We start from the raw sequence: 12,407 nt of genomic DNA, 5'->3' as shown, positions 1-12,407 counted from the left end.
ATATTTAACAAGTTACTTTTAATTATCCAGAACTGTATGCAAGCTGCAGGCAGTCGAGCTTCTTTATGTGATCACAAGAAAAGCAGTTCTGATATAGAAATTATTTGTATATTTAAACAAATATTTACATATTGAAAGTACATCATGAACTGGTGACTAACGTTAACTGATTACAGTACACAAGGCCATAGCATTGCAGCACCTTCCTGCATCTGACCATATGGCATTCCTGCATTTGACCCAGCAACACTGGGTACTGTTTTACTTCAATGAATTCAAATACCTGATATATACACATGGTATGGCTTCACTGTAGGACATGAAGTGTCCAATAGGATTATAAACTATACCACTCATACAATGACAACTCAAAAAGGCAGAACATGGGAGTCTTTCACACTCATGAAAGAAGCTACAATTCTCAAATACTATAAATGTGTAAATTTTGGTGGTCTTTCCAAAGAGTGAAATTACTTGCCCAGTACACAATAGGAAATTACTCCATTTAATTTAGCAATGAAGATCTATATAATTTTTTTTAATAAGCTATCAGGCAGCCCCTTTGCCCATTCTCTCACCATTTGCCATGTACCCCAACTGTGGAACAAGTTGTTCGTCCATGCAATTTTCCCGACCAGGCACCAGCCGTTGATATCGTGTTGGGTGGGGGTTTCCATCCACATCAACTAGAAATGGGGGAGGCATGAGATGAGGCGCCTGCTGTGTCTGTTCATCCAGGACATAATTGTTGGAATCACGGATAAGAGGACGGTAATCAGTGTGAAAAAACATTTGGTCTGGAATCTATTGCGGGGGAGGGGGGAAAAAATGTTTACAATTGAATTCAGATAGTGGCAACATAATGGAGCGGTTCATAAACCAATATATGATCAGGCTTTAATTCTAAGTTACCTTGCATATGTCACTGCTTTTCTTTTGAAAAAGACTACAGAAAAAGTTTTCAGAGTTTTATTCTACTCTTTCTTTTTCAGTTTTCCATGTCTTCCTTACCTGAAGGCAGAGATGCCTTGTTAGAGTGCTGTCCCGTGGCCACCAGTCACATAGTGACAAAGCAAGACCCACCTACCCAAATGGGCATTCTCATGCATGAAATTAATCTGAGTGCCAAGAATATATTGGAGAGTGGGGTCACCACAGTCAAACCTGATCATGTCCTCACCACATACACACAAGCACACTTCCAGCAGGGAACAATGAATAGTGTTTAGGAACAGAAATCCTGCTTATTGTTTCTCTCCCTAATCCAGGGGCACTGAAACCAACTATTAACGTCCCAGGTTATGTCCAGCTGAGATCAGCTAACAACACAGACTCAGAACTTCCTAGACTGTCTGATTTGGATACTCACGGTCTTAATGAGTAAAACCACCAGGGTGCCTTGCTCTACTGTTACTGCATTTGAAGTGTTTAAAACAGCATGTTACCAACATAATAGGAAGGAGGGAAAATAATTCGATCTTTTCCTATCATGACCTCGTTCAGTCTATGGAGTGTCATCATACTCATTTAAAATAATTGTCCTAATTTCCTGAAGTCAGTTCCCCAGTGAAGCGATTAAAGAAAACCTATACACTATTACCAATATTCTAACACAAGAACCCCAATTAGGTTTTGCACAGTGCATTCTCCCTCCCCCATACATGACATTTAACACTTCTGTCTAAAGGGATAGTTACACTATATACATTTTTCCTAGTTTCACATATACTAAAAGTCATTACAATATTTTCATCTCACTTTAATAATGGCGTCCTATTTGACAGAGATGAGCTTCTGACCACATATCAGCTCCATCATCAAGGCCGCCTACTTCCACCTCAGTAACAACGTCCATCTCTGCCCCTGCCTCAGCTCATGTGCTACTGAAACCCTCATCCATGCCTTTGTTACATCTAGACTCGACTATTCCAATGCTCTCCTGGCTGGGCTCCATCTTCTACCCTCCATAAACTTGAGCTCATCCAAAACTCTATTGCCTGTATCCTAACTCACACCAAGTCCTGTTCTCCCATCACCCCTGTGCTTGCTGATCTACATTGGCTCCCGGTCTGAGAATGCCACGATTTTAAAATTCTCATCCTTGTTTTCACATCCCTCCATGGCCTTGCCCCCCCAGCCCTACAACCCTCCGAGGTCTCTGTGCTCCTCCAATTCTTGCCTTTTGCCCATCCCTGATTTTAATCGCTCCACCATTAGTGGCAGTGCCTCTAGCTGCCTAGGCTCTCCCTTAACCTCTCCACCTCTCTCTCCTCCTTTTAAGACATTCCTTAAAACCTACCTCTTTGAAAAAGCTTTTAGCCACCTGTCCTAATATCTCCTTATGTGGTTCGGTGTCAAATTTTGTTTGATAATCGCTCCTGTGAAGCGCCTTGGGACATTTTATTACGTTAAAGGCGCTATATGGTCCCTTGCCAGGTTTTCTCCTTAGACTTCTTGTATGTGGTTTAGTCTTTAAACCTTCTTTCACAAGCTAACTTTCCATACTATACTCTTTATAGTTCTGCCATCCCATATAAAGTTGTTACTATCATAGAGTAAATGCCATGTCAGCAATAATACCAACCATTTTCTGCATCTTCCCTAGTGAACTGACACACACATGATCACCAGCGATGGATGTGCATTCAGCATAATGTATATTCAATATAACATGCAAACATGAAATAATTAATTGCTTCAGCTCACCTAACCATTTCAATCTTTGATCAAAACCCATACAGGCCATTTTTTTCCTCACATCTTCCCTGACTCCAACCCCAAACTCCTGCTCAATGGCATTATTGGGTTCCTTTTTGAACAAGTCTAAGCAACAATAACTACAGTATTCCACAAGTAAAAAGCAAGAAATTACTCCCTATGTTGTACTTATGTGTTTCTTCAGGTTTTTAAAAATCGAATCACAGTTCTTTCCTGGTTTTGCATTTCTCTGTCATCTACTGCTTTCCTGACAAAAACTTTGAATTGAGCCCTCCTCTGTCCAACAGATTGATCTTCCTTGGTCTTGCTTCATACGTTACTGATCATTCTTTTTGCCTATATTAAATCTTTACACAGTGAAACAATGTGGGTGCCTTACCCATGCTTCCTGTATCAGTATCAGTTTTTGATATCTAATCAACTTCATTCTAAATACCTCAACAATCACTACCACAACTGATAGCTTTCGTACAGATTGAATGATAAACCATTTATTGTGTAATTATTTGTTAACCACAGGCTACACATTTTATAGGATTCTATTCTAATTTTCAACTTTGTGGTAGGGGCATCACTGCGTATCCAACATCCTGCCAATTTTCATCTTTTTAGGCAACCAGCAAGGTATTTAACTGAGCAAAGACCAGCCTCTATACAGGCTAGTTTTTCATCTTGCTCTCACCTCCAAAATGGAGGACAGGGGCCAGGATAAACAAAGGTCTTAACATTAAAGTTAGGTACGAGTTAGAGTAGTTAAGATTAGATTTAAAAATCAAAAAAGGATAAAAATAGTGGGACAGAGGCACGGTAGTACATAAAAAGTGTTTTAAGTTTCATGTAAAATTGTTTTACATGCTTATTTTTCTAGCTTAGGGTTAAAATATAGCTTTGGGTTAAAATATGATAGAGATAAAGCTCTTCCCGACAGCGGAGCAGGCCGATTACTGTAATATTAACGTTTGTTCCAGCATCATGGTGCACGAGCTGAACAAACAGCAAGCCCCAGAGACTTATTTTCTTGGACCAGCCAACCTATGGATTCAATTAAGCAAATGTTATTTCCAGAATGCATGCACTGACAAACCTACCTTTTCATATGGTTTACTGCAGCCAAATCCAAAGATCAGTAAATGTCCATGAGAGTCAGTACATGCAAAATGCTGTCCATCTGCAGAGAATTTACAATCAAACACAGCACCATGACCCTGACCTTCAATCTGTAGAAAATAAATAAAATCTCTTTTGGTTACACTGATGGATTAAACAAAGCTTTCCATCTTAAATACCCACTATAAGTCTGACAACCCCAGACTTAGTAAAATTAGTAAAATTTTACAAATTAGTTATAGATGGAATAGTAGCAATAATGTAAAACAAGCATTAAAAAACTAAAACAAAGGTGAACCGGATGGTTGAATGGGTGAGACACTGGCTTTTCAACTCCAACCAAGATTGATGGAATTAGGTTTTCTGTGTCTGTGGGTTGTAAGGACCCTATATGAAATGAGTTTTGATACTCTCAAGGAAGTGAATTGAGACTATGGCCCACAGTATAAGACTGGCAATCTGAGGGGCTCTAACAGGCCTCATTTTGAGCACAAATAATATTCTAAAAAATGCCAGAACCAATTTGACAGTGTTTGACAAAAACCTAACCATAAATTGATAAGTATGTAATTCTCTCATATAAGCATTTAAGTGCACAAGCAAAAACCCAAAATTCTTAAAGTGTCTATGTACAGAATGGCATGCCTAGAGATATTTAGCCCCACCTCATGTTTCACCCGTAGACTCGAGAAAATGCTTACCATGTTGAAAAAGTTCCGGAGTTTGGTACCTTTTGCAAGGTCCCAGATGAATATGTTGCCATCATGCCCTGCAGACAACATAATCCTGGAGTCAAATGGATGAGCTTCCAGAACAAAAACTTCATCATCATGACCCTGTAGAAGAATGACAGCATAATAAATGCACCCACATTCAAATATCATGATTTTTTATAAATCATCTGGTTTACCTTCATTGTGTCACCACATTTACAGCCAAAATCATGACTCATGCACATTAGCCAACGAGTGTTATTTTACTGTCACCCGGAATTTTTAGCCTTGAATTTGCTGTTGGTAGACAAATCAAACACTATCCTGCATATTTTAGTTTACTCCCAGTCCACTTTGGATACTGGAGTTTCTGGTGTAACACTCAGTCTGCCCTCAGCGCTGGGGAGGGGGTATCACAGTAGAACTGATAGATGTCAAGAATAGGTCCTCAGCCTCCAAGACTTACAGCTAACATGATCTCCATTTAATTCAATCAATCAATCATATACCATTTAAATCAGAGTATTTATTTGGTTTACCTACCAAAAGGATATGAAGCAGCTGTCCATTGTAGGAGTTCCACACCTTTAAATGAAAGTTATTCACTGCTGTGATGACTGTGCTGTCACAGCGATCCCACGCTACCATGGTTACTTTCAACTTACTGACTTTGTCTTCCATAGGAATTGGATTGTTCCTAACATAAGGGAAAACAAAAATTAAACACCTACCACCAGACTGCTCATTTAACCATTTGTGCTAATACAGAAGGGATAAGACAGATTACAGAATTAAAACAGATTTTGTATTTTCTGTAGTTGGTATACATTTTAAAACCTCCTCAGGACTACAGAATTAAACGCAATGTTCTATCCAGTGAATAGAAATTTTGGCATAAAATATACAATCTTTTGGTGCGAACATTCACTTTAGGAACTGGCTAAATGTGTAGAATGATATTACCTGCAATAAAGTAATTAATCTATTAAGATTTGATCATGTTTTAAGCACAAGTAAGGACATAACTTATACATGAACTTGTTGAATTATGTCAATGGTTTCTCAAGGTATGGAGGTGAAATTAAGAACCAATGTGTAACAAAAGAATGAATGAAAAAGAATAAATCTACATTCATATAGTGCCTTTCACATCCTCAGGATATCCCAAAGTGCTTTACAGCCAATGAATGTTTTGTAGGCTAACACAGCAGTTAACTTGCACGCAGCAAAGCTCTCAAAAAGCAAATCTGTTTTTTTTGGTGGTGTAGGTTGAGGAATAAATGTTGGCCAGCACTCCAGGTAAATTCCTCAGCTCTTCTTCGAACAGTGCCATGGGATCTTTTACATCCACCTGGGAGGCCTCAGTTTAATGTCTCATCCAAAAAACATCACCACTGAGAATGCAGTACCCCTCAGTTCTGCACGGCTATGTACGGCTATATTACTTGCTGAAATTCTGCATTAGAACACGAACTCATGACCTTCTGACACAAGAGGCTTGAGTGCTGCTATTGTGCCAAGGCCCATTTCAAGGGTGATCCAAAGTTAATCCAGAGCAAATTTATCAATAACTTACAAAATAAAACAGTAACAATAGTCTAAACATATATATGCTTTCATATTTTCAAACCAGAAGCTCACATTGAAAGCTTCACACATTGAGCGTCAATTCTAGAGATTTATCAGGGCAACACTAAAAAACAATCTTGAATTTTACTACTACTCTTTTTGAAACACAAGCTGTAAAAAAAAACTGCTAACTGGGCTTGTGTCCATAATTAATGTCTGGTTGAGGGCACAAATAAAATCAAAATTGTAGGGAGAACAACTTCTCAGTCAACCACACTCCCAACTGGAAGAGAGATTTCCCCACTGACAAGGGAAACCAGTGTACAAAGTAAAGTGGCAAACAACTATTCAGACAAACTGGAGATAGATCTCCAATACAAATATGTCTCCTCCTTCCTGGTGCAGAAGATTTAAAAATAAGTCGGCAATAAATGCCAGCCTGGCCAGAAACGCACACATCCCAAGAATGAGTAAAAATATAAAATGCCAAAATCTTTATTCCTAACTTGGCAATAATAGATAGTGCAAAGCTAATACGATGGCTGTGACAAAACGAAAAAAATCTTTAAGACCGAACAATCATGAGGACAAACTGCAAGCATACCTATTTCTGTATTCTGTAACACAATAGGTCCAAAAACGCTGTTATTGTACAGCAAACAGGTTAAAAATACGACTAAAAATATTTAGAATCAGTTTACTAAAGTTACATCAGTTTATGTAGAGTTGCTTTAAATGTTGCAAGAACTGATCTATATTCACAATGTTCAAATTACATTTTTGTCACACAACTTGTATAATAGGACTCTTTAAGGTCTAAGATAGATAACCGTATGGAACAGTTTGCTTTACATTCTCCGCAGGATGATGGGGGGGAGGGGGGGGGGTTGATGAAGACCTGTATATTAATTTTTGGTACAAAATACTCTAATAGACTATGCTGTGATAACTTACCCTGGTAATTTCGTAAACATGTCCAGAACTATACTCTTCCATTCTTGGTGTTGGTACTGCCAGATTCTAGCTGTCCCATCTCGGCTACCACTAACAAATCTTAAACTAGCCAGGGTTGGGGAAGATGAAGAAAAAAGAATGTTTTAAATACTTGCAAAATAGTTCATCAATTAAAGATGCCGTTACATTAACTTGAACTTTAATTTTTCTCATTTTGGTTTTTAAAATCAGAATAGGTCTTTTTAAACCTCCTTTATTCAATAAAGTATCAACAATTATCACTGAAACCTCATTTCCCCACATTTGAGATGTTAACATAGGAACAAGAGTAGGCCATTCAGCCCCTTGAGCCTGTTCTGCCAGTTAGATCATGGCTAATCTGTACCTCACCTCCATTTACCCACCTTTGCTCCATATCCCTTGATTCTTTTACTCAAATTAAAACCAAACAACAAAATATGGAATAAGAGACAGCCCATTAGCCATTCAAGCCTGCTCCTTCCACAGATAGTGTATAATATGCCACATACTCTACTTAGTAACCTTCGAAAGGAAAATTCTGCAAAATGTATTCCTGATCCAAAAGGTAACCCAAGCAAAACTATAGAATGTCTATATGTCCCTACATCACCATTATTCAATCCTGGACAGTAATTTTCGGCAAATATATCCTTGGTCTGAGCAGCACATAATCCATGTGCCATTTGATCTTTGATATTTATCCTCCATTACCATCAATCCCATTACCAGACAGATAATTTATCCAGTTCATTTTTGAAGGTGTTTATCGAAACAGTATTAGTTTCTTTTGCTAGGAGTCTATTCCACATAAGTGGCTGACTAAGTATATAATGGCAAAGAAAGATTTTTTTTAAATCTTGTCTTGCTTGAGTCTTGTTAATTTTGAACCTATGTCCTCCATTTCTACATTCATAACTCATAAGTCAAATTCTCTGCTTTTAATTACATAATTTCTTAACATACTGTAAATCTGGATCATGTCCCCTTCAACTTTGATCTTAAGTTTAATTTCACAAATCTCCTCTCATAGCTTACTGCCCCAAGTCCCAGAAACAACCTGGTTAGTCTCTCAATGAATTCCTATGTATATATGTGATAACCTTTTAAAAAATGTCCAAAATATTACAAAAGTACCCTCACCAATCTATATAAGATTGAAATAGCTTAGTTTAAGTGAAATTCAAATGGCATCAAAGCACATCGTACATTTGAAAAAATGCTAGAAATGCAAAGCAGGCTCGTCAGCATCTTTGCATTTAATTTGCTTTGTTGATTACTTCACATTGACTTGAAAACCTATGAACAATCAATAATTACACCCAAATCCTTTTTGCCCTTTGCAAATGGACAGCCCTTTAGCACATATATTTTAATATTTCCTGCTCTAATATGTATTTCTTGCAAATCATAATATAGCACATGCAGGGTTAACACTAAAGCAGCCATTTCTCAATCTCAGCACATTAACACAGTGTAATATTTCCTACAATTATGCATGGCAATTTCAGACACCCTTCGAGTAGACCAATACCAATAACAGCAATATCTGGCATTTATATACCAGCTTGAACATTAAAAAAATCCCAAATGCTTCATAAACAAAGAGCCAAGGAGACTTACGCCAAGCCATGCAGGGAGAATTGGAGGAGTGACCGAAAGTGTGGTTGAAAATGTGGTTTTGAGAAGACTTTTAAAAGGATAAGGAAGTGGAGAAGTGAAGTGATTTAAAGGAGTTCCAGAAAACGGAGCCAAGGTAGCTGACGGCTGTACCACCAATGGTGGGACGAAGAAAGGCAGGAAAGGGATTGCGCAAAAGGTCAGGCAGGGGACCAATGGGTGAAAGGGATACATAGGGCTGAAAGAGTTTACAGACATAGGGCGGGAGCAAGGGTGTGAAAAACTTGCAGACAAGGACAGTAAGTTTAAATTTAATACATTGTTTATAACATTTTCTAATATGCAAGAAAATTTTTAAGTAGCTATACTTTTGATTTTCAAAAAAAATTAAAAAGCAACCATCACAAAATGATCACCCCACCACCTCTATGACATAAACTTACCTGTGGTTATTGTTGCAGAACTGAATAGCGATCACTTTATCCTAAAGGAGATTGAGGGGAACAAAAAAAAGAGATTCTGGTCTTTTCCAAAATTCAATTCAGTTGTGCACTGTACAAAGAACAAGTTGTTGACGAAAATTATAATGACTAATGTTCAGCCCCAAGCTAAACCTAAAGGCCATGAGTTGAGACACTTTCTCTAAACTGTTCTAAAAGGTGCTGCATTCCCAGCTTTATTACCCAGTTATGCAGCACTGTATTCATTGCAATGCCAGCCTTAGCCTAGGCTAGCCAAATATGTAAAACCAAATTAGAGATACTAGCATATTTATTGCTGCCAATAATAGCACACAAATGTTTTACCGCATTTGTATGACATTCTCCTATGTATTTTAACAAAAAAGTTAATCCATTTAAAATAAGTGGATAAGGGCCTCTGTTACAATAGCAGAAAGTGGAATGCCATAAGACTATGTTATGCATTTGTCCACTGATCTTGGCCGATGGTAATCTCTACTCTATTGTATCTTTTAATTCTCAGTTTCTTCCTTTTAATACAGCTTGTATGAACAAATTTAAAAATAGGGTAAAATGAGTACTAAAATCATTTTGTTAACCAAAAAAAGTGTGTATTTCTATTGCATGGCTTCCAGAATCTACAATGACAGCACACACTGTGTTCAATTCTAGGCACCACATTTCAGGAAGGATGTCAAGGCCTTAGAGAGGGTGTAGAAGAGATTTACCAGAATGGCACCAGGGATGAGGGACTTCAGTTATGTGGAGAGACGGGAGAAGCTGAGGTTGTTCTCCTTACAGCAGAGAAGGTTAAACAGGAGATTTGATAGAGGTGTTCAAAATCACAAACAGTGTTGATAGAGTAAATCAGGAGAAACTGCTTCCAGTGGCAGAAGGATCAGTAACCAGAGGACATAGATAGAATCATAGAAGTTTACAACATGGAAACAGGCCCTTCGGCCCAACATGTCCATGTCGCCCAGTTTATACCACTAAGCTAGTCCCAATTGCCTGCACTTGGCCCATATCCCTCTATACCCATCTTACCCATGTAACTGTCCAAATGCTTTTTAAAAGACAAAATTGTACCCGCCTCTACTACTGCCTCTGGCAGCTCGTTCCAGACACTCACCACCCTTTGAGTGAAAAAATTGCCCCTCTGGACCCTTTTGTATCTCTCTCCTCTCACCTTAAATCTATGCCCCCTCGTTATAGACTCCCCTACCTTTGGGAAAAGATTTTGACTATCTACCTTATCTATGCCCCTCATTATTTTATAGACTTCTATAAGATCACCCCTAAACCTCCTACTCTCCAGGGAAAAAAGTCTCAGTCTATCCAACCTCTCCCTATAAGTCAAACCATCAAGTCCCGGTAGCATCCTAGTAAATCTTTTCTGCACTCTTTCTAGTTTAATAATATCCTTTCTATAATAGGGTGACCAGAACTGTACACAGTATTCCAAGTGTGGCCTTACTAATGTCTTGTACAACTTCAACAAGACAGCCCAACTCCTGTATTCAATGTTCTGACCAATGAAACCAAGCAAAAGTAGAGATATAAGATGATTGTCAAAAGAACCAGAGGCGACATGAAGAAACATTTTTTGTAAACGTAGGGTTATCATCTGGAATGCACTGCCTGAAAGGGTGGTGGAAGCAGATTCAATAACAACTTTCAAAAGGGAATTCGATAAATATTTGGAGAAAAAAAATTACAGGGCTATGGGGAAAGAAAAGGGGAGTAGGTCTATTTGGATAGCTCTTTCAAAGAGCAGGCAAAGGCACGATGGGCCAAATGGCCTCGTTCTGTGCTGTAGCATACTATAATACATTGCATTCACCAATCAAAGGATATGATTGTTGTGTGTCTGAGACAGATTTTTCTTTACTATTTAGTGGTATGTAGCAAAGTCATCGTTTTCATACTTTTGAGGTGTTTTACCTACAGATGCGTATGGGAAAATGGCAATTAATTTTTAAAAAGCAGTAACACCAAATTAAGATTAAAATAACCTGGAGTTTATGTAATACTTTTCCTCTGAAATAATGATGGCAACATCATTAAAATGAGAAACAATTTCAGAACAGTAAGGCTGTGTTTACACTACAATTGTGTGAAGACTTCACAATGATGCTAAATCCAGAGTCAATCTCCAGCCTGATACAGAATGGAGTACACGTCAAAGTCAGGTCATTTACCGACTCTGGATTTATAGTAAAACTCAACATTGCTGCAATTGTCGTGTAAATGCAGCCTTAGAGAGCCTGAAGTAAGGGAGTTGAATTGAGGTTCATAACTTAAGAAACAGATCCTCCTCCCCAGTGGACACATGCATACACACACATGCTCTTAGTTTAGCTCCCTCACAACCAATCCCGAACACTTCTTCAAACTATTCCCGAATTATCTTTTTAAAACAGTGTGCTCAAGTTTTTGGTGGTTTGTGCATTTTTTTTTAAAAAAGGAGACACATGAAATGGGAGTGAGAAGATTCCCTCTTTAAACCAGTCACCTTGGTAAATTAAAACAAATTTTTGGGTCATGATGTCTAAGAACTACATGTACAAATTGTGACCTCAATGTTCAGCATCTTACCGTATGCGACTCCAGCTCAGAAATTTTCTCTGGGGATCCAGAACCCAAGTAATAAACCCTAATCACATGATCTGTGCTGCCAGTTGCTATGAACATTCCACCTATAATTGCAATTAAAAAGATTTTAACAAAGCACAACTGATCTGATCAAGAAGATTCTCATTCCTATTCTAATCCTGTAATAAAGTTGGTATTCATATAAAATGTCTACAAGTGTCTTTTTTTTTAAAACTTCAGTTATTTCAATTCCTAGCTGCTCTGACCACTCTCACTAAAGTCACAAAATACAAGCCGCCTATACTTAGGCCATCATTATTTCATGGACCACACAGCCAGTCAATGCCACTCCCGATTTGGTAATTGAAAAGTCCCATGGATAGGTCTCTTCTCTCCTTCCTTTTGGCCCAGTGTGTGGTGTCCTCTCAGTGCAATACTAAACAGCCGAGCTGAGATAGGCAGCTTGCCATTTAAAGAAAATCCAGGAGGATTGGAATTTGAATAATAGGTCATAGCATGGTACTAGGCAATCACGTAGCAAAGATTTCTTCACATTCCCTTTCAAGGCTTTTATTAGGTAGAACATTCAAAGAATGGTAGAGATAAAACACAAACTTAAAATTGCAATGCAGTCAAAGTCTACAGTTGGATC

General features: G+C 38.2%; 1 protein-coding gene across 2 annotated transcripts in view; it reads right to left on the bottom strand.

Annotated features, from left to right (window-relative positions):
* brwd3 (bromodomain and WD repeat domain containing 3) overlaps positions 1–12,407 on the bottom strand; it is a 97,522-nt gene that overhangs the window by 71,323 nt on the left and 13,792 nt on the right. For both annotated transcript variants that reach the window (XM_067996843.1, XM_067996844.1), the window contains exons 11-17: positions 11,759–11,859; positions 9,143–9,183; positions 7,062–7,166; positions 5,082–5,235; positions 4,527–4,661; positions 3,807–3,935; positions 579–804 (exon numbers count right to left, since the gene is read on the bottom strand). In XM_067996843.1, the coding sequence (XP_067852944.1) occupies positions 579–804; positions 3,807–3,935; positions 4,527–4,661; positions 5,082–5,235; positions 7,062–7,166; positions 9,143–9,183; positions 11,759–11,859 (891 nt within the window). The remainder of the gene's footprint in view (positions 1–578; positions 805–3,806; positions 3,936–4,526; positions 4,662–5,081; positions 5,236–7,061; positions 7,167–9,142; positions 9,184–11,758; positions 11,860–12,407) is intronic.

This window comes from Heptranchias perlo, chromosome 15, assembly GCF_035084215.1.
Source record: "Heptranchias perlo isolate sHepPer1 chromosome 15, sHepPer1.hap1, whole genome shotgun sequence".
NCBI classification, from domain to species: domain Eukaryota; kingdom Metazoa; phylum Chordata; class Chondrichthyes; order Hexanchiformes; family Hexanchidae; genus Heptranchias; species Heptranchias perlo.
Note: the sequence above shows the minus strand (reverse complement) of the source record. Positions and strands in the feature narration are given on the sequence as shown.